The 24,282-nt window shown below is 36.2% G+C and overlaps 1 protein-coding gene across 1 annotated transcript in view; it reads right to left on the bottom strand.

Moving 5' to 3' along the window:
- TRAT1 (T cell receptor associated transmembrane adaptor 1) overlaps positions 1–23,898 on the bottom strand; it is a 79,307-nt gene extending 55,409 nt beyond the window's left edge. Inside the window, exons 1-2 of the mRNA XM_069070015.1 lie at positions 23,575–23,898; positions 4,692–4,802 (exon numbers count right to left, since the gene is read on the bottom strand). Of these exons, the coding sequence (XP_068926116.1) occupies positions 4,692–4,802; positions 23,575–23,581 (118 nt within the window). The 5' untranslated portion in view covers positions 23,582–23,898. The remainder of the gene's footprint in view (positions 1–4,691; positions 4,803–23,574) is intronic.
- Between the last annotated feature and the right edge of the window lie 384 nt (positions 23,899–24,282).

The raw sequence follows: 24,282 nt of genomic DNA, 5'->3' as shown, positions 1-24,282 counted from the left end.
TTCTTCTTCTTCTTCTTCTTCTTCTTCTTCTTCTTCTTCTTCTTCTTTTCTTCTTCTTCTTCTTCTTCTTCTTTTCTTCTTCTTCTTCTTCTTCTTCTTCTTCTTCTTCTCCTCCTCCTTCATCTTTTTTAAGAAAGAAAGAGTTCATAACATAGAGTTGTATATACAGATAATATAAACCTTAGAGAATGTTTAATGTAGAGGATGACAAAGTCTTCATTCAAAAAGGTTTTGACAGCCTAGAACATTAGGCAAAATCTAAAATGATGAAATTTAGATGGAATTGTTTCACTAAGTCAAATAGGGACTCAACTCACATATTGGCAGCTCATGTAAAATCTTTTTTTTTTAAGCAATCGGGGTTAAGTAGCTTGCTCAAGGCTACACAGCCAGTTATTTCTGGGTGTGGTGCTAAGTGTCTGGGCCCGGGATTCGATCTCCAGGTCATCCTGACACTGGAGCCGGTTCTCTTACTCGCTGTGTTACCTGGCCGCCCCTTAGCTCATGTAAAATCAAAGAAATTCAGAAGAGACCTAAAAGTCTAAGGGCTTGTCTAGCTATCTAAATGGGGACTTCACAAATAAAGCTCAAAATAGATCATGAAACAATAAAGAGCTATAATCACCCACACCCACACCCTCATCCTCTCACATACACACATAAGGGAAGGGGCTTTGCAGCTGAAGACTGGAAGAGAATAACATCAGCACCTAAAGAAGCCACATCATAGATGAACAGGAGCAGCAGCAGATCAGTGAAGAAGCCACATCATCCCCAACGAGCAACAGATGGATGCATAGAGAAGGTGCTGACGTCTCAGTGCGGGCAACCAGCAAAGAACAGCTGCCTAAGAGAACCATGTTAGTGCCAGAGAACAATAACAGCTCTGCAGAATCAGAAGCATGAGTCGTCCCAGTTTTGCACACTCTCTGGCTATAGAGGTAGATTATATTCAATCAATATATATTCAGTGGAATCAAACTCAAATAAAAACAGATCCCAAGGGGCAACATATTGACTTAGAAAACCACAATATAAAATTTCTAATATTATATTTTTATTTATTTTTAAGCAGTTCCTAATTAAATTTTAATTTGGTTTGAACTCCACTCAGCAATTAGTTTGACACTTCTGAGTTTATATGCCTGTCCCTCCCCAGACATCCTATGTTTTCTATGCATATGCCCCTCTATAAATAGCCACTGGAGTTATAAGCCAAAGAGTTGGAAGGTTCCCCCTCCACCCACTCATCCATGGGAAGAAGGGTCATGGACACCACGTTTCTGTACTAGTCACATGATATTGTAACAAATTATGAAAAAGTTGCCTCTGTATCTATGGAGAGAATCTTTATTGTCCCTTTTTTTTTTCTATATGGCTTGTCTTTGATAAAGACAATTAAAGTATTTTATATATACTTACTGATTAACAAATTGATTTGGAGCTACAATATCCTCTGGTTGGTATAATAAAAAACACATTAATGAAAGTTCATGAACTATGATTTTGAAAATATGCAAACTCATAAAATACCTACTACCTGGCTACTTTAGAGGTTTAAATATCAGGGAACCTAGAGGTGTGTATATATCTATAATCAGTGATTTGTTTTTCATATAATATATTGTATATATAATAAATAGTTATATATACATATACAATAAATCACTGATTATAAAAATTCTCCAGTTATGCAAAAACATGAATATAGATGACAGAGACAAATCATAGACACAAACATGCGCAAGAGACCAGTGTTTCATAAATGCAAGAACACACACTATTGGAGAATGAACTCCTTAATCAATACAAATGGTTGGAAAGTCAAGAAATAAAAAAAGATGATAAAACTGAAGTTAATAGAATCAGAAAAGTTGGTACCATACCATCATGGTTAAAAAACACAAACTTTCTGTATGTAACAATTTATAAACTATAATAGTAAAACATGACATGTTCTTTTAGCTGCAATCTCATGATTAGGTAATTTGGTTTAACTGTTTTCAGGTTATATCATTTCAGAGGAGGGACATTATTTAGGTGTTAGCTGGGAATCAAGCAAGCAAGCAAACAAACAAATATTACTGTGATAGACACTGTACTAAATTCTGGGAATACAAAGAAAAAGTTCTCAAATTCTGATGGCAAATATCTGTTGTGTCAAAAATGTATAAATTTTTTTAAAGGCTTCAAATAAGCATCAAGACCTCTTTAAGAAGATATATAACCAGAAAAGGTGGGATACTGGTGACATGGTAACAGTAGGAGAATAATGGATAGGCTGAATATTGTACTGGTACTATTTTTTTTAATTGAACCAGGCTTCTCATTCCTTCAATATAAAAACTCCTTCCACAGAAGTAGCTCAGCACCTTCTCTGCAATTGTCTTAGAAAGTTGCCTGGTACACCACAAGGCTAAGTGACTTTCTCAGAGTCATATAATATGTACTAAAAGTCAGAACTGAATCCTGGCTATCCGGACTCCAAGGCCAGTTTTATATCCACTGGGTCATGCTTGCTTCACTGGTATTAATGAAAACATTAAAACTCCTGAAAGTGGGCCTACTAAAAGCACAGTGGTAGATGTTTTATGGGTTCCATGGAAGGACATGGGCAAGAATCACACAATAAAGATAATAAACACAAGTGGGTGTTAACACCATTAGTATACTGGTATAAAGAAATATAATATCTGACTACTTATCTCACAACTTGATTTCCTTATGTGTAGAATGGGATCAGTACCTTACAGAGTTGTTCTAAGGATAATAAGAGATAAAGTATAATAACTTTGTAAACTATAGAAGACTACGTAAATATGAATTGTTGTTGTTATCAGTTCAGTGCAAACCCTGATCCTCTCCAGGACTATGTTGAGAATTTTAAGGTAAAATAGGAAAAAGACATTTTTATCCCTATAATGAGAAATAAAAATATGAGGGCTAAGGTCACAGGATTATTATGTGGTGAAGTCAAATTTTTATTTCTAGTTTTTCCTTAATTCCAAGTCCAAAATGCTTTCCATTTTCAGAAGGCCATGCCACCTTTTAAAGGTATCCTTTGTCATTGTTCAGTTGTTTCAGTCGTGTCCAACTCTTTGTGACCACATTTTGAGGTTTTCTTGGCAAAAATACTGGAGAGGTTTGCCCTTTCCTTCTCTAGCTCATTTTACAGATGAGGAAACAGAGACAAATAGGTTTAAGTGACTTGCCCATTGTCACATACCTAGTAAGTGTCTGAAGCCAGATTTGAACTCAAGATGGTCTTCTTGACTTTAGGTCAAGCCTTCTATCTACTGCACTACCTAGTTGCCCACAAAGTTGTATCTTACAAGTTCTCAGATTGAAAATATAGATTTTTGGGGCAGCCAGGTAGCAGCGAGTAAGAGCACCGGCTCCAGTGTTGGGATGACCTGGAGACCGAATCCCGGGCTCAGACGCTTAGCACCCAGCCCAGAAACACCTGGCCGTGTAACCTTGAGCAAGTTACTTAACCCCAATTGCTTTAAAAAAAAAAAAGAAAATATAGATTTTTTTGTGAAAGAAACAGTACTATCTAATAAATTCCTAAATTCAGCTCTCCTATTAATGATTTCAATTAGTTATTTCAAAAAAGCATTTTTTCAACATCTAAATGCATCAAAGAAAATAAATGAGACTTGAACTATAGTCCATAAAGTTACCATCTGGTGTCTTCTGCATTACAGTACTAAGAATCCCTTCTGTTAAGATTTTTTTTAAACTGCTAAAAGCAATTCTTTTTTTAAAAAACATTTTAAACCTAACGAGTGCTACATCAAAGACCAATAAAATATTTTAGAGCCTCATTTTTAACAACAAAAAGCATAAAAATCTGAAGATTAGCCATGATCTATATAAAGATGTTATAAAACTGCATTGACAGAAATAGTAGCATACATAATTAGAGGGAAATTCAATGCGCATGCATAGGTCAGGGCAACAAAGTAAAAATGATAATGTTGCAAACATTACCTTACTAAGCAACGGTAATAAAACTGATGCATTTATTTATAGAACTGGAACAAACCAAATGGAGTTGATCTAGAAACACATAGGAAAGAAGATCAAGCCTTTATCTGATGGGAATGGGGAAACACATGAAGTTGGACTTGTCCTCCGGTCTATACCTCCTTAAAGGAGTTTTTGTTTTGTTTGTGTCATGGACCCCTTTGATATTCTGGTGACACCTTTGGACTGTTTCTCAATATGATGTTTTTAAAAGTATAAAATAAAATATGCAAAAATATAAATGCCTAAAAATAAAATTGGATAATAAAATAAAACAATTATATTGAAATATAATTAACAATATGCTTTAAAAAACAAGTTTATAAATCTCAGGTTAAAAATTCCTACTCTAAAGGAACATAGGCATCAGAGGTATGTATGTGTGATATGTATTAACTAAATCTAGATTCATTTGCATTCATTAGCAAGAAAATACATTTATTTCCACTAAGAGGGTGGATTTTTTTTTCTATACCATCTTCTATTTGCTCCCAACTAGTTACATCTTTTGCCACTGGCTGCCAGGTTTTAGAATATGATTTCTAGGATCCAAAACCAGAACAAGTCAGGATTTTAATAACAGTATATCCTTAGAAGAAAACAAATACCTAATAGTTATGGTCATTTTAAAATTCTTTAGATTTTTGTCGTGTCTGTCTTACCTTTTCGGTGATTTTCCACACAGTGGGCAACATTGAAGATTAGGGACATGATCAGAACCAAACCCAAGAAGGCTAAAAGAACCCAGATAAAAGTGGGGCATTGATAATTTCCTGGAAAAAAAAAGAAGATAATACTTAGCATGAAATTATTGCTAGCTATTTAATGTTTAATTTGGGTCATGACATAGTTAACATTATTTTTTATTGCTTGAAATGCTGGACAAATCCATTTTAAAAACTGTTTAGTACTAGCTAAAACTGTTGAGAAACCAAAGGTTTACACTTCTTTGTATTTGGTCTAAGCATGTTATAAAATTAGTTAATTAGTACTGGATTTAAAATCAGCAAGACCTAAGTTTAAATCCAACCTCAGACACTAGCTGCATGACCTTCAGAAGTCATTTAATCTCCCTCAGCTTGTTTCCTCATCTGCAAAATGGGAGTATTAATTTAAAAAAAAAATCTACCTCACAGGGTTACTTGTAAAGATCAGAGGGAATATTTGTAAAGCACTTTGCAAACCTTAAAATGTCATAAATGAATTCAATCTGCTGTTAGTATGTTTTATGTGATTAATCTCATGAAAAGTTTTCCCTTTGTATCAGTCTGACTACCTAAAGATATACTTTATGTGATGATGGTGGTTGGGTTGTTGATTGAGTGGTTGATTGATTGACTGGGTATAACTAATAGTTGCAACAGCCAAATTTCCTAAACCTCTTCCAAAATCTTTAATCATTCTTCCTCTCCCATCACTTCTTTTCAACCTATAGACCAGATTCCTAAAACCCTTCCTCTTTTTTCTTCCATACAAATCACAGAATCTCCAAGTTGGATGAGACCCCATATACTTTAAAAAATAATCATCCAGCCTTTGTGTAAAGACCTTCACTGATGGGGATCCCACTACTTCCCGTGATATCTCCTTCCACCTTTTAGTAGGAAATTTTTACCTAAACTTAAATGTGCCTCTTTGTAACTTTCACCAAATGCTCCTTGTTCCGTAGACAAATCTCTCTTCTCTACGACAGCCCTTTAGTTACATAAAGACAACTGTGTCCTCCTTGCTCAATCTTCTTTCTCTGATTCATTACCATTGAAATGAAAGCTGGCTAGATGCATGGAAGGAAATAAAGCAGTGACTAATCCATTGTTCACTCCCCTTGATCTGGGTGAAACAGAGGAAGTAGGGAAAGTCACATTTGGGAGCATAGCAGTTCTAGGAATCATGGTGGCAGACCTGGAGAACATCTCATACACTGTATGTGAACACTTCAGGTATTTATAATGGACAGCTAATTTTGCTCCCCTTTCTCCTTACTGTAATAGCCACAAGCAGTTTCAGTTCCTGCGCAACCAGAAACAATGTGAAGAATAAATCTTACAGATGATATTGGCTGGTATTCAATGCTTCTGTATATGTGTATGTGTGTGCATGTATGTTGTCTTCCTTTGTTTTCTAAGAGGATCAATGCACATATGTACACATACATATACATATGTGTGTATACACAGAGAGAGATACATACACACATATCTTCTCTGTTAAACAATCCTAGTACCACTCTTCTCCCAAACTGTTAATGGTCTCTCCCTACTTAATTTACCTTATAGTATGATCATCTACAGTTTTATTCCTTCGGTAGAAGGTCAGCTTTTTAAGGGAAGGCATTGTATCATTTTTGTCACATACTCTGTGTGTGTGTGTTGCGTGGCGTGTGTGTGTGTGCATGTGTGTAGAGAAACTAGCATGCTGGACCAAGTTTTAGACTGAGAGTACGTGGACCCATTTTCTAGTTTTAATCCTACCACTTCCTAGCTGGGTAACCCAAAGGTCACTTTACCTTTCTGATCCCCACTATTCTCATTTATAAAATCAAGGGTTGGACTAAGTATTCTCTAAAAGTCCTTCTGGTTCTAAAACTCATGGTATTCTCTGATATGTGATTGTCAGGTAATAGAATTTTTTTCTTTGTCAAACATGCAAGAAGCTATCCAAATGAACATTGACATACAGAGCAGACACCTCAAGCATCCCAATATTTGTCCCATAGATGCCTTAATTGTTTAAAACATTGCTTGAAATCCTCACTTGTTACTTTTTTAAGTTTTAGTCTTTAATCCTCATAAGGGAAGTGATCTCAACCCTCATGGACTTTTTAATATTTCCAAAAATCAAATTCAAGATAAAAAGATGAAGATTTGCTATCACTGAAGACATTCAAAAGAACTGTTGGGAATGATTTTCCTTGTTCAATTCTATCCTTTATGGAAATTAGAGGGAAGATGTCAGGTTGACACTTATCAGGTAGGTTCTTGAACAGCCTAACCTGGGTCTAGTTTCCAACATAGGCTGTGCACAGGTGAACAGGACAAGCAGGTCCCCTACCAGACAAGCTCTGCTGAAGCAGAGAAAGACATGACCAACCCTCTGGATCCAGGAGCCTGTGGAAGGGAACCCCAAGGTATCCCACCGATTCACACATGCAGATTATTGGTAATTAAATGTTCATCTATTCATCCTCTATTACCTGCTCCTGCTTCCATCTGCAGATGTCTTTTAAAAACCTAAACTTGATGAGTTCTCTAGGCATCCTTATCAGTTGCTTTTGATTTCCCCTTCTCCTCTGATAGGAATTGTTTTTCTTTGTATGTGTATATACACATACATGTATATTGTGTGTGCTATGTATACATTTCTTAAGAAATTTATCCTTGCAAACATCCCATTCCTCTTAGGCTGACTTCCCCTTTAGACTTCTAGTCAATAGGCTCCTGCCTCTTCTTTCTCTGAACTTTTTGAACATTATTCTCTCCAAAATTTAGGGTTTATGTCAGAATATTCTGGGTTTTCCTTTCCTTTACCAGAAACTCTAAAATTATGAGATTCTCATAATTGCTACCCTTGCATCTAGTTCCTCCTTGTTAATGAACAGACCTAGAACACATGTTCTATTGATTGGTTTTTATATATTTAGAAGGATGAAAGCGTTACTGAGGTAAGCCAAAAAATTACTGGCTGCTCTGATTTTGCCTGAAACAGAACTCTATCATGTGTCTAGTAAAGTGAAGCTCCCCATGACTTCTAAATCCATTCCTGGTTTATGATCTATTTCACAAAGTTCTCCTCTGTTTCTTATTTTTGTCTCTGTGATCTGTAATAGAGCCCAGTGATAACTCTGTTTCCCAAATATACTAGCTACTGACTTTCCTGACATAAGTATATCTTCTTAATATATAATACTGCTCTGTCCATCTTGACTCCTTTGACCACCACGATGCTATTTCTGAATCATATTTGCTATCCTGTAAGGTCTCAGTGATAACTAGGAGCTTGAATATGCCTCATTGCATTAAAATCCTAATTTACCTTATTACATAGATCTTATGCCAATATGTATAGATAAAAAATTGCTTCCTAGGTGTTCTTTAAGTGGTAATTAGCAACAATAATAATAGCTAGCATTAATATAATGCTTTAAGGTTTATAAAGCACTTTACAAATGTTATCTAATTTGTCTATTGCAACAACCATGGGAGATAGATGCTATTAATATTCCCATTTTACAGATGAAATTGAGGGTGGTAGAGCTTAAGTGACTTGCTCAGGGTCACACATCATAAATGCCTGAGGCTGGATTTGAACCCAGGTTTTCATTTTTTCTACTGCTCCATTTAGCTATAATACAAAATTGATGTAGAACAAGCTGTAATATGCTAGAGCTGTCACTTTTAAAATACTAACTTGAAATAAAAAAAGAGATAATGGACTTATGTGTGGAATCTAAAGGGGAAAACAGAAAAAAAAAGTAGGATTGAAAGGTGGACAGCCAGATGGTGCAAAAGATAGAGCGTTGGACCTGAAGTCAAGAAAACTCATCTTCATAAGTTCAAATCTGGCCTCAGAGACTTATTAGCTGTGTGACCCTGGGCAAGTCACTTACCCCTGCTTACCTCAGTTTCCTTATCTGTAATATGATCTGGAGAAGGAAATGGAAAAACCATTCCAGTATCTTTGCCATGAAAACTCCAAATGGGGTCACAAAGAGTCAGAAACAACTGAACAAGGATTGCAAAGTGGAAAAACTGTCAGTGTGTCTTCAGCCATGTTTGAAAAAGAAAACAATCTTGAACCACTGACACAAGTATCCCAGTCACCCCAGAAAATATATCCCTATGACAGATAAGGTTTATCCATTTATTAGCTTACATTTATTTGCCAATTTGTGGTTACAACACATTTCCACATAAATTATTTTATTTGATGTTTGAAACAATTATACAAGGTAGGCCCTGATGTATGATAGCCTTAATTTGCACATGAGGATACTTAAGTTGAAAGATTATGATTTGTCTAGAGTTCCTTAGTTAATAAGGAGAAAATTTAAATACAAGTCTTTTTACACCAAGTCCCATGTTCTTTCTAGTTCACCAAACTTGCTTGTCAAATTATCTTCTTCAAAAAATCATCTATTCAATAAATTCAATCAAATTCTTCAGTGGATTGCATTATTTCTTTGGTGTGGGCACTCTTTAGCTACATACATTACACCTCACCCTTCCTTAACTTAGCATGTATTCTCTTGCAACTGAGCAAAGTTACCAGGGCTCAAAAAATTCACCAGAGCACAGTTTGTTCAAGGAAGGGGCAAAGGGCCACAACTGAGATAGAATGAGCAAAGCAAAACCACCTGAAATAAAAAATGTTTTGAAAGAGGCATGTACAAAGAATTCAAGGAGAGGAAAGAAGGAGGGTTGATCCTGTTATGGGAATGGGAATTTAAGATCTTCTTTGGCCCTAGGCCCTTTGATAGGCTTAAGTAACTCTGAGACCCTTCTTTGATTTGAAAGTATACTCTGCCCCCTAATAGGCTGAATGTGGTCACTTAGAGCCTGTGGTGGGAGGCTTGTTTTTCAGGAATGCCCACACCTCAATACTTTGTGATTGGGCAGTGGATCAAGAGGGTTGTGACATTCTCTGAGCCAGGAGAAGGCTAAATATACCCTAATGTGAGATTTTGTTTTGGGACTCACTTTGAAAAGAGTTGTATGATTTGACTAGATGAGACTCTGGGCAGCCGTTGAGCCCCTCTGGCTTTGAAAACCCAGATGTTGGTGCTTCCCTCTCTGGTAACTCTGACTAGGTATGGACGTAATGGTCAGGCAGTTGGAAGCCTGTCTGCTGATCTGTTTCTCTGTCTGCTTGTAACTTCTGCTTGTAACTTGTCTGTATTCTCTGAAGTTCTGGTTTTTCTTCTCTGAAGAAAAAAATTTTTTCCGCCTGAACTAGGTATATCACATATGTTTGATTAAAGCAAGATTGTTAACCCATTTTGAATTGCTTTCCTTTAGAAAAGCAGATCTAGGGGCAGCCAGGTGGCACAGTGAGTAAGAGCACTGGCCCCAGAGTCAGGATGACCTGGGATCGAATCCAGGCTCAGACACTTAGCACCCACCCAGAAACACCTGGCTGTGTAACCTTGAGCAAGTTACTTAACCCCAATTGCTTTAAAAAAAAAAAAAGCAGATCTAAAAACCTGTGTTGTCAGCCACCCTGGATAGGGTGCTTGCTGCTACAGATCCATATGTATATCTTGTGATTGATGAATGCATACTGATGGTATCTGGTATACAAAAGAACAATACCGGAATAGCAGTAATCTGAGGAAGTTATACCATCAGGTTAGAAGTTTTGAAATGAATATAAGTAATAAAGTCTTAGACTGAGATTTCATGTGTCTCCTTTCCCTCTTTCCATTCCCAAGAGTTTGGGGGATTTTTTTATTTGATTCATAAAATTAGTCATTTTTACATTCTTTATGTTCAACTTTTTAAGAAAAATATTGTTAAGAGTTAAAAAAAAATCACCAGCCTGAAGCCCAGTTGGTGGTGAACCTCTTTGAAATTCACTAGACTGGAAGCCAGATAATATATATACAATCCATGACTGTGACCTATTCAAAGCCTTTCTAGCTTGGCAGTGTGTGACAGAGTTTATATTCCTCTTTTCTAGCCTTCAAGAACCCTGGGCCATAATTCTAGAGAAGCAATTATAGCTGTTAATGATAGTTCACTAGATAAGGGATAGGGGAAGGACCCATTCATAAATGAGGGTGAGCTGAAAACAAAAGACCCTAGCCTCCTTACCCTCTATTCCCCCTAGAATGAGTTGATAAATTCAGATTACTCAAAGCTGAGAACCAGACAGGAGAGCACAGAAAAAAATAGCGGCATGTGAGAGACCTCCTTTGAAAAAAAAAAAAAGCCTACCAGCCTCCTGACCTACATCACTATACTTAATTTGCTGTAATTCCCATATTTTTCAATTAAGTAAGCTGAAAATCCTAATTTTTACAGAAATTACAACCAACACTGGTGGTGATATGATTCTCACTATTATGCTGTCAAATAGAAGTGTTCTTTCCCCTTTTCAAATGAAATGGAGCTTTGAAATAATTGTATTAGTCCATTAACTCCCTCACAAAGATAATTTTGCTCTTAGCTACAACGCAACAATCATCTCAGGACTATAAAGCTACATTTACATGGAGAGCTTCAGGGAATATCCTAATAGTCAGTGTAAAACATACCATCAACACCACAGTAAAATTTGGGTCACTCTATATATTCCTTTGAGAATGGGAAACCTGTTTAATGTAACATGATAAATATTCCTAACATATTGTTCAAAAGCCTTCTCAGGAGGCCTTTGTAAAACAACATGAATTCTCACCTGTCTAAGATTGTTTAGATGTCATGTAATCTAAAGGCAGAAGGATGTTCTAAATGAGAGGATTAAATGTAATCAGTGTAGACTAGCTAAAGAACTTGAAGACTATCACTTTATGAATGCTTATTGAAATGACATGAAAGTGCTTTGTAACAACCATAGACAGCACTATAGAAATGGAACTTACTACTTTGTCTTTTTGTGCTCAGTGGAATTTAGACAAAATCTGTGCTAGGGCAGGTTGTGATCCGAGTATTGTTCTTTTTGTGTTTTCAAAACATTTTGGAAATCTGAAACAATTATATAAAAGTTATTATTATCATTACTGTTTAGCAAACTATCATGAAGGGTACAATACAAAAAAGTTACTAAAAATATGAGGTTGGAGGGGAGGAATAAAGTAAAGAATTTTTAGTATTTGCTTAACTAGATGAAGAGAAGGGATAAAAGAGGGGGGAGAAATAGCAAAATAGAAAAAGAAAAATTAATAATTTAAATAGATTCAAAGAATTTGGAATAGGAAAGACAAAAGAGTGAAGGAAAGAATATTACTACTATATGACGACGACTACTAGCATCATTACTAATACCTTTCGAGTTTCCTTCTAGCTGTAGTTTTCAATAATTGCTCTTTGCCCCTTCTATTCCTCAGGAATTTCTACTCCAGCATTACCAATCTAATGTTTTGAGTGGAAAAATAGAAATATAACATCTCAGAGTTTTATGTACAAATATACTCTACAACAGGATGACTTGACTAGTGTTTCTCCAAAACACTGAAAATATATTCCAATAATGTGAAAGTATTTACAGATCCTATACTTGACTATATGCCGCCATGGGGGGGAGGGGAGGGAGGGGGACAAAATGTGAAACTCAAGGAATTGTGGAATTGAATCCTGTAAACTAAAAGGAAACAAACAAATTAATTTAAAGAAAAGAAGAGAAAAAAGAAAACAACAAACACAAAAAGACACACACACACACACACACAAAAGAAAATATATTCCAACCACGCCCCTCCTTAAGGATGCAAAACCCTTACTTACCCACTGACTCATTTTTAACATTTACAAAATAGTTCCTATGGAGCCAACTGCCTATTGTAATGCTATGTTACCTAAATTTATCTTTACACAGAACCAATTAATGATATTAGGGCATGCTTACATTTCTAATGCCTCTTTCAAATTTCTGAGTGCAAGTAATGACAGATCTCTCCCTGTTTTAAAGAAACAAGAGGGGTGGCTAGGTGGCTCAGTGAATAGAGCATTGGCCCTGGAATCAGGAGAACCTGAGTTAAAATCTGGCCTCAGACACTTAACACAAAACTAGCCATGTGACCTTGGGCAAGTCACTTAACCCTAATTACCCTGCATTCCCCCTTCCAAAAACCAAAAAAAAAAGAGAGAGAGAGAGAAATAATGATCAATTCCGCTGAGGAGTGTGTAGTTATATATTTTAAAATTCTTAAGCAAAAGACACTAATATGAAAGACCCTATTATAGCCCATAGAGTGTTCTCCAAAGATAGTATTGTATTTTTATGAATATTATATGTATGAATGTCTATAGAGGCAAATTAACAATACATAACAGGTACAGGCTGGTATAATGAATCAGCATTTTAAGTATTTATAGACCAAATGTCCACTAATATTTTCATTAGTGTAGGAAACTCCTGGTGTGAAAACCTTCTTCTCAAATATAGGTTGGATCTTCATCTTGTATGTAATTTATAACTGAGATATTTAAATAACTTGACCATTGTCACACTCAGTGTCAGAGGGAGAAATTAAGTCCAAGTCTTTATGATCCCAAGACTGGTCTTTTATTGACTACACTAATAATCCTTGAATTGCATTTTGTTTAGCCTTTAGCTTCCAGGAGCAAATTGTTAATATAATTACAGGCTTTGAACTTCCATATAAGCTGTTGTTTTATTTGTCTTTCATTCTCAAAGAGGAACATGACATCGGGAAGATGAAGGCATGACTTGTAGTTGACTTTGATTTGAGTGAGGGAGTACTGAAGGAGGGCCATATAAGCATTGCCAATTGAAGGCCCATTTTTATTTCACATGAGTGTTTGAATTTTATCCTTTCTTTTCTCCCCAGGGAACTAGGTTCAACAGGTATCTTCTTGCTCCTAATGTTATAGAAGTATTACTCTGGAGCCCAAGACCCTGAGTTCAAATTCTGTTATTTACTACCTTTGTGATTTTGGTTAAGGGGCCTTATTTTCCTTATCTGTAAAATGAAGATATTGGACTCCATTCCTAAAGTGCCTTTTTTCTCTAAATCTGTTACCCTCTAAGCAACTAACAACAGTTACTTAGACAAAGAAAAAAAATACTAATGAATTGTCTCCTTTTTTTTCTTTATGGGGCCTTTAGCTATGAAAATATATTTTCATCACTATTTGTAACTTTCTTCTAATTATCCCTTAATCCCTTCAGAGGAGAGACTAAGACATCCTCATGTTCGAAAAAAACTTTTAGTTCCAGGTATACAATGCCAGATTCATAGTTTCTCAATAAATTGTAATACATAATTCTTTGTATGTAGTTCTACAGAGGGGCTGCTACTAGTTTTTCAATAGTAAAACATAAGATTTTGCCATTGTGATAAATTTGTGTTGAACTATCCCTTCACTTTATCCATGAATTTTATGACCAATGGCACATCACCAAAAAGTATTAGAATAATAATTTCATAACTAGAGGGACTTCAAGAAGCCATCTAGTCTAGGGATTCCCACTCTAGTGTATGTGTACCCTCAACATTGTACAAGAAGTTTTGCATGAAGGGATAGGGAATATTTAGTAAATAACTGTATCAGCCTATTGAGATAGTCTAAAAGTAGTGGTATTAATGAAAAAAAATTTATTTGTAGAGAGAATGACGAGTAGACAAGAGGGGGGAAGGAAAGGGAGAGGAACATTATAACACACCTGAAAAAACTGGGACAATTAAAGGAATAATTCCTGCTAACCAAAACCAAAACTATGAGATTTATACACAAAACTGTTTTCATGTCAAACTTAAAAAAATGAGCAAAGATTACCCAGTAAAACAAAAGCTAACAGATTTTCTCAATACCTAGACACTCTGAAACAATTTCCAATTAATAAAATAAAATATGTTAATATACTCTCAGAAAAACCTATCCTATTCTTACTAAAGTCAACTCCTCTTTGTGAATTAGGAATCTCAGCCCTGTTCTCAGTCAAATCCATAGGAAAAAACAAACAGGAGACTGAGCCCAGGGCCTTGGGATCCAGGAGACTGCATATCTTTCAAAAACTATTCCCAGAATAAAAATGTTAGTAAATAAGGAACACAACAAAGGCAGAGTCAAGACAGCAGAGTAGCAAGAGGAAGTACCAGAACTCTCCACTAAAAACTCCTCCAAACAGATCAAGAAAATATACCAGGGGGCGGCTAGGTGGCACAGTGAGTAAGAGTGCCAGCCCAGGAGTCGGGAGGACCCGGGATTGGTTCCAGCCTCAGATACTTAACACCCACACAAAAAAATTGGCCATGTAACCTTGAACAAGTTACTTAACCCCAATTGCTTAAAAAAAAAGAAAGAAAATACACCAGACCAAATCTGGATAGTGAAATCCAAGAAAAAGTCACATCCTAGGTTGGCAAACTAAGAAAGACACAGAGAGGTCTGTAGGCACTGAGGATGGGGTCTGAATATTCCCAAGAACTGTGCCCAAGGTAATGACAAGGCCCCAAATCCATACTGAGGGCAGAGTATGGGAACAGGTTTCAGATGGCAGCTTTGTTACCCACTACATTTTTCAGATCTAGGACCAACTTTAAAGGGAACCAATGCTCTAGTGGCAACCACACTTGCATACCCAGGATGGCTGTTAGCACAGGTTCTTAGATCCACTTTACTAGGAAAGATAGCTGTTCGAGGAGTGAACAATCTTTTTTAATTACATTCACTAGTTCAGGGGAAAAGTCAGCACCTGAATTTCAGAGAAAATACAAGCCAAGAAATAAAGACCAACAGACAGGGCTTCTAACTGTCTGAGAAATTAGCACAGATCAACAGACAGATCCAATTGTCTGACAAAGGCAATACATACAGAGTTACCAGAGAGAGAAGTACCAACATCTGGGTTTTTCAAAGCTGGGGGGCTCCTTAACCCCGGGTCTTATCTGGTCAAATCACAAGAACACTCTTCCAATGAGTGAGCCTCAAAGCAAAATGCTAATCTCAGAATATATATACCCTTCTTCAGGGTCAGAGGGCATCACAACCCTTGAGACCCACTGCCTAATTACAAAGTAACAAAAGGTGTGGGCCTTCTGGAAAAACAAGCCTCCCCTACTCAAGCTTCCCTTAATGGGCTCCATATAAGGCCTATTACTGGGTGGAAAGATCTTATATCCTATTAATATTACAAATGCCCTGAGGTGAGGACCAGTCATAATCTCTAGCCTGTATATTGAGCAAGGAAGAAGTTCAGAAGCAAACAGCATCTGTGTAGCTCAGACTTCAGGAGGTATGGTCTCAGTTCTAGTCTCTAGCCTAATCTAAATCTTGCAAAGGAATAGCTAGGGAAGGAATTCTGGACCAAAAGAGAGCCTACAGTTCTGTCACTCAGAATCAGAATAGCATTCCAGGTGACTGATATTGTCTAAGTCCAACAGTAGGGTACTGTTTCTCAGACCTGAACCCATGAACCATGAAGATTTCAGACCAAGAGAACAATGATCAGTCTTACCCTAGATCAGACCATTTTGGGAGCACTCAAAGCTTGCCAGTCCCCAAGCTGAACTGTTCCTAAGAGCCTGGAATAATACAATAACCCAAAAAAACAGCCACGTCTGGCCCTAGAATCCCAAGTCAGAAAGGAGCCTGAAAGAATGAGCAAACAAAAAAGAATCCCACCCAAAAACACAACTCTAAGGTTGTACCAAAAAAAAGCTATTATAGTGACAGAGACATTTAAGATACAAACCCAGAAGAGAATGACTCTAAAATGTCTACAAAATCTCAAAAAATGCAGCTTGGGCACAAACTTAACTAGAATTCCTAGAAGAGATTAATCAAATGTTTAAAAATAGTTTGGGGGTTTAGGGTTGTTTCCTTTTTTTTTTTTTGCAAATTAAATGAGAGTGCTAGAGGAAAAAAATATTGAGAAAGAAATGAAAGTAATGGAAGAAAGAACTGGGAAGGAAATTAACAGTTTGACACAAGAGATACACACTTTTCCCATGCAACAAACTCCCCAATAACTCCATGTGACAACCAGAAATGATAAAACAAAGTCAAAAAAAAAAAGAAAGAAAAGAAGATGAAGATTTTCCTAACAAAAATGATTGACCAGAAAAACAAATTGAGAAGAAAAAAATTAAAAATCATTGGACTATCTGAAAGTCATGATCAAAGAAAAGAGCCTAAACTTCATTTTTAAGAGATCTTAAAATTTCTTAGACCTCTTAGAACCAGAGGACAAACTGAAACTAGAAAGAATCCAACAGTCACTTCTTAAAAGAAATCCCAAAATGAAATCTCCCAGGAACATGATAGCCAAAATCTGGAGCTTCCATGCCAAAGAAAATAATACTGCAAATAGCCAGAAAGAAATAATTCAAATACTTAGGAACCATAGTTAGGATTACACACAATTTAGCAGCCTATCCACTCTATAGTAGTGGAGAGCATAGATTATGACATTCCAGAAGACAAAAGTTTACTATAAAGAATAATTTACCCAGCAAAATTTAGTATATTCTTACAGTGGAATATTAGATCTTCAATGAAATAGAAGACTTTAACATATTCCTGATGTAAAGGCCAGAACTGTGTAGAAATTTTTAAGTTAAAACACAGGAGTTAATAGAAACATAAAAAGGCAAATATGAACAAACAATGATAAAGGACTAAATGAAGATAAGGTTCTTACATTCTAATATGGGGAGATGATACACATCTCCTCTGAACTCTAATCAGAGGTCATAGAGGGGATCTAGTTAGACAGAAATCTTAGCATTAGTTCTTTTATGTTTTACTAATCTTTTAAAAAAAAGGAAGGGAAAAGAAATATACTCATGGCAGTGGGGAAGGAAGGTCAATGAAAATTATCTAATAATCTAATATAATGAGATGAGCTTGGGGAGAGTGACTGACATTTTAACCTCACTCATCTGAATAGGTCAAAGTAGAAAAGAATAAACATACACATGTATAGACACAATTGGATACAGAAATGCATTTCACTGAACAGGGAACTAAGAGGGAAAGGGGAGAAGGGCGGAGGATTTAGAAAAAAAAAAGTAGATGAAGGGAAGGATAATTCCTAAGGAAAACAAACTCTAAGGTTGTACAAAATATTTATAGTTCTTCTCGAGGTGGCTAAAAATTGCATTCTGAGGAAGTTCCCATCAGTTGGGGGAAAATTCAACAAGTTATAGCATATAAATATGATGCAATACTATTGTGCTGTAGGAAATTATGAAAGACACAGTTTCAGAGAAACCTGGCAAGACTTGCATTGACTGACACATAGTGAAGTGAACAGAACCAGGAAAACAATTTATACAACAGCAATAATATAAAGACAAACAACTTTTAAAAAAAACTTGGGAACTCAGATCAGTGTAATAACAAATTATTTCATTGAATTAATGTTAGAATATGCTGCCTTTCTCCTGATAGGGTTGAAAGACCTAGAGTATTGAATAAGACTTCATTTTTTTTTTACCTTTTGGAGGGCAATTGGGGTTAAGTAAGTTGCCCAAGGTTACATGGCTAGTTTGTGTGGGGGGGGGGCACATTGACCATGTAAAAAAGATAAAAAAATGAAGTCTTGGGGGGGGGGGGGTTGTTAAGTGTCTGAGGCTGGAACCGAACTCAGGTCCTCCTGACTCCAGGGCTGGAGCTTTACTCACTGTGCCACCTAGCTGCCCCCAAGACTTCATTTTTTTGTCTTTTAGACATGGTCAATGTGGAAATTTATTTTGCTTGACTACATGTGTTTATAATAGGAAGTTTGCTTTTTTTTCATCTTAATTAGAGGAGGGTGTGAAGGGAGGGAGAGAGAGGATTTTTGCTCATAAAAAAATAAAATTTGACTAAAAAATCAGAAATTTAGTTTCTCACTAATTTAGTTGTGTTTTTATAAGTATCTAACAACTTTATGATACTAAAAAATGTCTTTATGATCAAATGAAATAATATTTGTAAAGTGCTTAGCACAAGGCCTGTGTGTTGAAAATGTGTCTTACTATGGTCCCTATGACCATCTCACCAATATAGTAAACAAATATGTAAGTGACTAGTATAAGGTAGTAATAAAAAGAAACAGGAGCTAAAAATGTAAAAGAAGAACATGGAGATCACTGGCTAAAACTATATTCTAAGCTAATTAAAACATTTATGCCCACATAGATTATATACTACACTAGGGAAAACCAATTAGGTGCTAGTAAATGGCCCCTGGTCTACAGGTGCAAGATAAGTACCAGCGTGTGCAGTAAAATCCGAAAATGATGTACTAATAAGGCAACCTTAAGAGGATACCAGTATACTCATGAGGCAAGCTGAAGGTGGTATGGATAACATTTAGTCCATCCACCCCACTAGAACGTATAAAAATGAAGCCTTCAAACTCTCCTCTCAAGCACTCCTCGAATCATGCTGCCCGAGTACTCCCAGCTCCAATCTGCTGTTATGTAATTGACTCCATGTATCCATCTTCCGCCCCTATTCCTTTTCCCATGCCATCTTTCTCTGTACTCCCTGTACCATATTAAAGTATGATTTATTAATTATTCCCCACCTACTGCCAGCATCATCTTTCTCAGTAAGTATCCAAAGAACCATCCTGTTCTCCCTAACCCAACTAGGAACCCCATGTGGTCCCTCATTAGGCATAAACCAGACACCTAGACTAAGACTAAATTGTCAGCAGCCACACCTTCTGTGGAGTAATATGGTGATAAGAATACATTAGTAAAAACCAAGGGCTGATTACTGAATGCTGTGCCCTTCTAGGTAAGGACTTCCCTTCATAATTGGGCTTAACCGAACAACTGGCACATAATAGGTGATATATAAATGTGTATTCCCTTCCCCCCTCCTTATATACTAAAGTTATCTTTATGAAAAAATTAAATAATCTATTTTGTTTCTTATATTCATACACATAATATTGTTGTTCAGTAGTTTTTCTGTCGTGTCTGACTCTGTGACCCCATTTAGGGTTTTCTTGGCAGAGATACTGGAGTGAGGCCTCCCATTTACTTCTCCAGCTCATTTTACAGATGAGGAAACTGAGGCAAACAGGGTTAAATGACTTGCCCAGAGTGTAATGGCCTATTAAGGGGCAGGGAAAATCTTCAAATTCTTATTACCATTACACAGAGTCACACAGCTAGTAAGAGTTTGAGGTCAGATTTGAATTCAGGAAAATGGGCACTCTATCTACTGTACCACCTAACTGCCCTGTATTTAAATTCTAAAATATATTATTATTGTATATTACATTTTATTATTAATAATAATTAGTTATAAATATTATTACTATAAATTTAAATTCTATGATTTATTTCCTTTCATGTTTAATAGAAGAGCATGAGAAGCTTTACCCAAAAAAAGTTAGAAACTTCTGATCTAGTCCATCTTGAAGGTCCCTTCTAGATCTAAAACCTAAGATTTTATGATCTTACCCAACCCCTGACTTCTAGGTATTAAAGTATCATTATCCATCTTCCACATAGCAGTCAAAGTGAGTTTCCCAAAGCACACATCTGACCATATCACCTCCCTCTATTAAATAAACTTTAGAGATACCCTATTGCCTCCAGGATCAGATATAAAGTCCTCTCTACAACATTTAAATTTCTTCACAACCTGGCCCCTCCAGAGGGGAAGGTCTTCTTATACATCATCTTCCTCCTTGCATTCTGCAATGTAGCCATGTTGACCTACTCCCTGCTCTGTATAAATGACACTGCATATTCAGTTTCCATTTCTTTGTGGTAGGTACCTTATGCCTGGAAGGCACTCCCTCCTCTCCTATACCTCCCAAAATCTCTGGTTTCCTTCAAAACTCAGTTCAAATACCAGGATCTAAATGAAGTCTTTCCTGATCCCCCAGATGCTACTGTTATCCCTCCCCAAATTACCTTGTATTCATTTTGTATACACTACGTATATACCTACAAATTTTCACATTGTTTCCCCCTTTAGAATATAAGTTCCTTGGAGGTAGAAATGATCTTATTTTTGTCTTCATATCTCCAGTGCTTAGCATTGAGCCTGGCATACCCTAAGAGTTTAATGGAAGCTGGTTGATCAGTGATGAGATAACTGAATCCCAGAGGATTCAGTTATATGAGTACCAATTGTACATGCAGAATTGTACACGCTAAAGTCAGGAGGCACAAAAATAACAGGCTATACACAGAGAAAACTTATACATCCTTAATATGGCCAGTTACCTCATCAACTAGATTGTAAATACATCTTTCTTCATCATATGCTCAATGACTGAGCTACACTATTACTGGGGAATTTGTTGGTGACAAAGTTGAAGAATCATATGGCATTAGAGAGATGTTCATACATAATTACTTAGTCACTTCAGGAAAATTCTCCAGGTCATGACCAGGCTTTTTCCCTAGACTAAAGCAATCTCTTAATTTAGATTGGTGATCTTAAAATCCCACTCAAATACTCTAAGTGATCTGTGACTTCATCAATGCAGACATTTCCTCTGATGATGAAAACCATCAGAAGAAATCTTCATCTGTGCCAGTCCATTATTTGCAATTCTTGGACATGTTCTCTCATAAATTCATCATAGAAGGTCTTCCCAAAATGATAAGTGTCCTCCTTGCTTTCACCTGACAATGTTAAGATACTAATTGAGTACAAACGCCATCCATCAGCTATCCCTTGCTCTCACCATGAGACCAATACTTTTTTCTTCTTTATATTTTTTTCATTGTAAATTCCAATTATCCTCTGTAATTCCTTATTTATAATGTATTGCAGTCCATGCCTTATGATTGATACTAATTTTCAATTTTTTGGAGACTGTAATGTTCCATGACTCATAATTACCCAATACCACTAGGTTTTTGGCATTTTTTAAATGTCTTTGTTTCAAGGAAAAGTTTGGGGTCATTAAAGAACTTTGCAATTGGGATATGAATGGAAAGAAGGCTATCAACATTAATTACAGTATTTTCATAGATGTTTAAACTATGTAAATCATTTTCCATAATGCGGAGAATAAAATCAATTAAAAACCACTTGATCAAGAGGGATATGACAACTGAGGTCAGCAGCAATTTAGGATATAAACTTGTGTGTAAAATCTACAGAGAAAGATAGTAGACAATTGTAAATAATATTACCTCATAGGAACAATGTAAGCCAAAATAAAACTTGGCAAGAGACCTAACTTATGAAAGTCTTTCTGGGTTCATTTAAGCAGGAACAAACTCTTTTCAACATCAAGGATATTGGAATCTAAAACCATAGTCCTAGTTGTACTTAATACAGATGGCAAAAATTTCCCCTCAGAGAACAGAGATAGATAAAGAAATTGGATGAGAACAGCTGTATTCAGAAAATGTCTATGCTGGAGGTGACAGAATTGTGAGGGCACTGAGAAAATTGTTATCGATATATCAGAAAGAGGGGAAGATACTAAAGCAAGAGAAATGTCTTGGGTGATCAGGGAAGAAAAGTGGCCAAGACAACATCAAAACCCATATTTAAATCAAAATGCTTCCAAAATTCCTACATTTCTGAAATTTTTGGATGAAGGTTCTTTCTCCTTACTTGCATTTTAACTAGCCTAGATTTTAGTTCCCTTTTTCTTCGTATCTCACTGATTGAAATAATCTTCATTAATAATAATAGCATCTATATAGTACTTTAAGGTTTGCAAAAGTCTCCAATTTGGTGACTGAATTCCAAGTGTCTTCCCTAATTCATTATTTTAGTCTAAGCACCAAAGCCAGTTTCTGTGCCCTCTTCTATAAATTAGAAATTATATACTCCTTCCTTTTCACCAATGCTTTACAGGGATGCTTAATTCACAAATGCCTGTAAATAATACTGAGAAAATTAAAGTGATACATAATCCCAAAGAGTTCAAAAAATGGGGAAAAAGGCCCATATGTACAAAAATATTTGTAGTACATTTATGCCTTCCATACTGCAACATTCCTCATCACAGTTTCCACATATCATTGTCACATAAGAAATAAGATGGGAATTTGGGGGGGGGGATTTTTGCAGAAACCACAAACCAGCAGATTACACAGAGCCTATGACCAAATACTTAAACCAAATTTTACAAAAAGGTACTGTAAAGAGAGGAATTTCTCTGTCAATTCAACCTTAATGCAAAATAATCCTGTCCACTATGGGAAGATAATCAAATTAGTTTCCATTAAGGTGACAATATTCCTTTTAGAGCTACTTATCATGCCTGCTGACCCAGAAGTGTGAAAATCATCTGCCAGTTTATATTTCCAGTTTGAATTTTAATTTTAAAACAACTGATTTCAAATTCTGCCCTTGCAAATTTAAAAAAAAAAGAGAGAAATAATGCCATCATTGTTAAAGAGGGTCATAAAATTAACACAATAGACACAACCCTCAGAAATAATCCATCAAGTGGGCAAGCAGACTTAAACTACTGCTACCAAAACTTTCACAAGGATTGAATTGACTCCTTCAGAAAATCCCTTTGCTTAAACTGCTATGAATTAGAACATGGTTCATAGATGACAAGTTGCAATGATTATTTCAAAAGGAAAAAAATTCACAGTCAACCAGAAGCTCCTCAGGATAAGAATCATATTTTTAAGCCAAAAGCAACGTTGTGGCATCATCCGGGAACCCACAAGAAACTTGGTGCTATAGCTACAGCAAGCAAGGCCTTCGATGTCATTGCTTTTCCAACAACTATTCATTGCTGTAGAATCTTCAATACATTGTCTAAGTCCATCCATTTTTCTTCCCATTTTCACATCATTTGCCCAAGAAATTTAGATCCTAAGTCATGAGTTTCTTGCTTTAAGAGCCTGGATTCACCCTGGTCTGTTACATGCATTTATTTTTAGCCTGCACAGAGAAAGGGAATAAATTTTAAAGCATCACTTACCTGACATCCTTGTTTTCTCAGACAGATTTGTTTACCCCCAGAAGTAAAATGTAAGTAGTTAAAAGAAATAAATGCCCACAAATAGCTTTCTGCTAAATGATACTGTTCCCCAGCACTACAAATAACATGGCAATGTGCCTGATCTTCATCTGCAACTCAATTTTTCATGCCTGCTTCTTAAAATCCTTTGTGTGCATTTGGTTCGGTTGCAAACAGGAAATGTGGTGATAGAGTCTTCTTCAGTTGAAATACATGACTAACACGTCCCTCTTTTGTTTTTTAGGTTGTATATGTGTAGTTACGCAAAACATTTCCATAGTAGTTATATTGTGAAAGACTAATTGTAATCCCCTCCATACTATCCCGCCCCCCACTTATTCTATTTTCTCCTTTGACCCTGTCCCTTTTCAAGTGTTTGCTTCTAACTACCCTCTCCCCCAATCTGCCCTCTCTTCTATCATCTCCCCTCTTATCCCCTTTCCCCCTACTTTCCTGTAGAGTAAGATACCCAATTGAGTGTATGTGTTATTCCCTCCTTAAGCCAAATTCAATGAGAGTAAGATTGACCCTTTCCCTTTCACTTTCCTGCTCTTTCCCTCCATTGTAACAGTTTTCTATTGCCTCTTTTAGATGAGATAATTTACCCTAATCTCTCTCTCCCTTTCTCCTTCTCCCAATATATTACTCTCTGACCTTTTAATTTTATTT

The sequence above is a fragment of the Petaurus breviceps genome, unplaced genomic scaffold (genome assembly GCF_028583685.1).
Source record: "Petaurus breviceps papuanus isolate PSGF00001 unplaced genomic scaffold, PetGlider_PUasm1.0 90792, whole genome shotgun sequence".
In the NCBI taxonomy this organism is placed as follows: domain Eukaryota; kingdom Metazoa; phylum Chordata; class Mammalia; order Diprotodontia; family Petauridae; genus Petaurus; species Petaurus breviceps.
The sequence above is the reverse complement of the archived record's forward strand: the minus strand, read 5'-3'. Positions and strand labels throughout refer to the sequence as shown.